Here is a 4,318-nt window from a genome sequence, read left to right as displayed (position 1 = left end):
AAAATTTGTTTTATTTTTTTAAGTTTTAAAAGTGAGCCTTAATTTGCCCATTTGAACTTTTGTATATGTTTTGAAGGTACAATTTTTTACTTACTTGAGCTGTTCTACCTATAGTAGCATTGAGTACAGGCCTACTGTTCAGAGTTTCTTCTTTGTATAATGAATGTAATCTAAAAAGGTTAATATAGAAAGTTGTAATTTATACAATAATCAATTCGGTTAAAAATGTATTTTGATTGGATTGAAATATATTATAAGTAAAGATATTTTCAATGATTAGCTATATATTTTTCATAATTATATTATGTGCATCATTAATTACAAGGAAATAATATGCAAATGACAGTGGTTTGTTTCAAGAGTTCTCTCTAGATTTTGACTAATATTTTTTAAATGTACAAAAGATTGTTTACAAAACTTGAGACATTTTATCCCCAGTTGTTTAATAAGACATTGATTTAAATCCTTATTGTTAAACTCTTGTGCTTTCTTTTTATGGCAGTTTTTGCAGGATTCTGTGGGCTTATTCCATTCCTGGCAATCTACTGGGCATGTATTCCAGCAGTACTAGAATTATGGTTGATAAAGGATCAGCCTATAAAAGCTGCTTTGATGTTTGGATGTCAATTGATTCCCATGTTTTTTGTGGATGGCTTAATTCAAGAAGAAATTAAAGGGTAGCAATTGATTTTTATTAGTTACCAAAACTAAGCTTAACTCTTTCCAACCTGGTATATTATGTTTTTTATGACATCATTTCGTTTTAGAAACTTCTCTCTTATTTCTCCATTCAAATCATCCACAAAATAAAAGTGATATCAGCAGTATCCAAAAACTAATTAAACATTTCAAATTGGGTCCAGACAATTTTGAAGGAATCTAGACCCTTAAGGCCCAACTCCTTTGACTATATAAAGTTACATGATTCACAGAAATCACAGCAAGTTCATCAGTAAGTCTTGACTATTCCAGGAAACAGAAAACTGCTTTTATTAGGTCAATCTCTCTTGTTACATGATTCACAGAAATCACAGCAAGTTCATCAGTAAGTCTTGACTATTCCAGGAAAGAGAAAACTGCTTTTATTAGGTCAATCTCTCTTGTTACATGATTCACAGAAATCACAACAAGTTTATCAGTAAGTCTTGACTATTCCAGGAAACAGGACACTGCTTTTATTAGGTCAATCTCTCTTGTAATCATCAAAACTATAATCAGAAAGCACATTCTGTATGCTACTGGCCAATGAGAAAATAGGATTGTGAAAGTGTCTTTGTTCCATGTGAAAGTTGCAAAGGTATCTCCAGTACACAAGATCAAGAAGTATAAAATGCAACTGAACTGTCCCATGAAACAGTAGATAAGTCCTTTGACTGATCGAGCTACAAAAATTAACACCTCAGGTGGGGTTTTGTGTATGAACAAAAACAAGTCCAAACATGAAGTGAAATAAAGAAGCTGCACAAATGAAAAGGATTCCCGGGGCACAGGCTATAATGTGGGACATAAAATGTACAATAGGAGACTAAGATGTGTAGTATTTGTATGGTACAAAATAAGTATATTTTATCTAATAAATTCTCTCACTAAGAATTAAATAGCTTATTCAGTAATTAGAATTAAAATGTTAACACTTCTGTGGTATATTTAGCGATATAATTTTCCTGGCTCTATCCAGCCACAATTAGGAGAAGCCGAAGAATATACACAAGGTAGAGTAAGACTCAATTCAACTACCTCATGAAGCAGTAGATAGTTTCAGTGATTGGACCCTGCCAAAAGAAGAATTTCATCTAAAGGTTGTAATTAGCACATGACCTTGACTGGCTTTATCGTGTTTCAAATGAGAACTAGAAGAATTATAAACATTTTAATTATGAAGCATATATTATGTGAGATAAGATTATAGAATACTTACTTTAAAAAATATGTTACAGAGCTGCAAGTTAGCAGCACATATTTTGCATGTAGTTAAATTACCTTGTAAATTAGTAATGAAAATAAAATGTATTGTCATCTTAAGGCAAAATCATAACACATGAGGCTGGAAACACAGAACTGTTCCATAATGGCCCCATAATTTGTTAGATTAGTTGAAAGTGTCTGTTGTAGCATCATGGATCTTGATACATGATGCTACTACAGGATATTATAAATTTTCAGAATCTTTACTTCCAATTTCATAGTGAAAATGTCCCCTCGAATTGACCAATATAGCTCTACAACACTGTTGCATATTCTTTGTGAGTCTGGATGTAGTTTAGAGTCATGTTTCCTCATTCTTTCATCAAGGCATTTTCAGCTGATCCAGTGTCTGATAGGTCAGAAGACATAAAATCTTTCCCCGAAGCTGGTCTTAGATGTGTTCTATGGTGTTGAGTTTGAAAGAAAACACTAGCCAATCTATTTTTCACACCAGTTTTTTGTGCGAGTTAATCAATGACAATATGTACATGTGCAGAGAAGATGGATATTTTTTTTGTGGCACCAGCGAAAGATCTGATAATGGTATTCAGGATCTCGTTTGCATAATCCATTATTCCTAATGTTGTACATGTCAATATAGCCATTAGAACAGTTGCCTCTCCACAATAACCAGGGAGCCATCCCAAACATGTAGTGAACAATCACTGTGCAGTTGGCATTGTGTGTTGTCTATTTTGGCTGTTTTTACTCGTGAAGAATGTCATCATGGAAGTCAGAACCAAACCTTTATTCTTCCTAATTATTTTAGTAATATTAATGGTGAATTTCAACACCAAGAAATGTGATTGTATTACTTGGCAAGTAACATTTGGATTTGTAGTTGAAAGAAAGACTTCCCAGGATATTGATAAACAAGTAATATAAGACAGAATGTGTTTAAAAAAAATGTTTTATATTGACTGTAATAATGCAGTTTTTTTTTACTCAACTGCCAAAGTTATCAATGTTTAACTTTTATAAATTCTTGTTTAAATAGTACTGTAGTGAAAATATTATTTTTTTCTTTATCTATTAGGACTGGTCATCCTTACCTAACTGGGATGGCTATTGCTGGTGGAATAATGTGTATGGGACTAAAAGGAGCATTTTTAGGTCCAATATTGTTGTGTTTTCTCATTGTTGCTATCAATATGTACACAGCCTGGTTAAGAGGGGTGTCTCCATCAATGTGGAAAACTACAAAGAAGAAGGAATTGATCAATATTGATAAAGATACCCCTCAGATTTTGGATAGCCAATCAAAGGTTAAGGATGGTGTGTCTCTTGATACAGAAAGTTATCAAGCAGAAGGAATCATCAATGATTTGGATATTCTTTCAAAGACTGAGGAAGATGTCTCTCTTGATGCAGAAAGTTATCAAGAAGAAGGAATCATCAAGGCTGATACAAATAACTTTCAGGATTTGGATAGTCCTTCAAAGACCGAAGAAGATGTCTTTTTTGAAGTAGAAAGTTATCAAGAAGAAGGAATCATGAAGGCTGATACAGATACTTCTCAGGATTCAGATAGTCCTTCAAATACTGAAGAAGATGTCTGTTTTGATGTAGAAAGTTTTCAAGATGAGGGGATCATCAAGGCTGATACAGATACCACTCAAGATTTGGATGAACCATCCAAAAATGAAAGCAAATAATTTGGAGTTATGATAGTTTAATCATTTCCTGTATTTATATAATCTCAGTATTAAAAAATTGATCTCATTTCAAGTTAAAAAGCTGAATAAAATTTAGTATAGTGTGGCAACTTTAGTCATAAATTTAACTTTTTCATCAAAGGTAATTCAACACTGTATAATGGCATATAGCTTGGAATTTTTACTTATGAACAGTGTAAAACATTAAGATATTGAAGAGAGTAGAGATTTGTAAAATATGTAAGACAAACTTCATAAATACTCTAACTAAAATGTGAAGAGAGTGTAGTAAAAGATAAAAAAAGAACATTTCTAAAACAGTGTAAGATAAATAAAAAAAAACAATATGTTAAAGAAAAAAAGGAGAGATTATTTATGTTTTGAAACAAATTCTTCAGTTTTCACTTCATCAGACTAATTTCAAGGATTCATAACTTTTATATTTTTTTATGTAACACTACAAATAAATCAATAAAAATTATATCTTTTAATTGGTGAGAGTATCATTTATTTATATTTGTAATCATAAGTGCTGTATTATGCATTCTAAGGATTGTGTGCTGTACTGAAATGTATGGTTAAGGCATAATTAGCTGTTATTCCTTTGTATTTTGTATTTTTAATTGCGAATATTGGTAGCAAAAAAAGCCAGTTGTGGAGAGTCAGTATTGCAAGCTATTAGAAAGTTCTGGTTGAAC

At 31.8% G+C, this 4,318-nt stretch overlaps 1 protein-coding gene across 1 annotated transcript; it reads left to right on the top strand.

Annotated features, from left to right (window-relative positions):
* Nucleotides 1-75: 75 nt before the first annotated feature.
* LOC111085374 (clumping factor A-like) lies at nucleotides 76-4,062 on the top strand. The gene is made up of 2 exons (XM_022383637.1): nucleotides 76-677; nucleotides 3,002-4,062. The coding sequence occupies exons 1-2, from the start codon at nucleotides 496-498 to the stop codon at nucleotides 3,618-3,620; spliced, it is 801 nt and encodes a 266-aa protein (XP_022239345.1). The 5' UTR covers nucleotides 76-495; the 3' UTR covers nucleotides 3,621-4,062.
* Nucleotides 4,063-4,318: the final 256 nt, after the last annotated feature.

The sequence above is a fragment of the Limulus polyphemus genome, unplaced genomic scaffold (assembly GCF_000517525.1).
Source record: "Limulus polyphemus unplaced genomic scaffold, Limulus_polyphemus-2.1.2 Scaffold354, whole genome shotgun sequence".
NCBI lineage: Eukaryota > Metazoa > Arthropoda > Merostomata > Xiphosura > Limulidae > Limulus > Limulus polyphemus.
The sequence above is the reverse complement of the archived record's forward strand: the minus strand, read 5'-3'. Positions and strand labels throughout refer to the sequence as shown.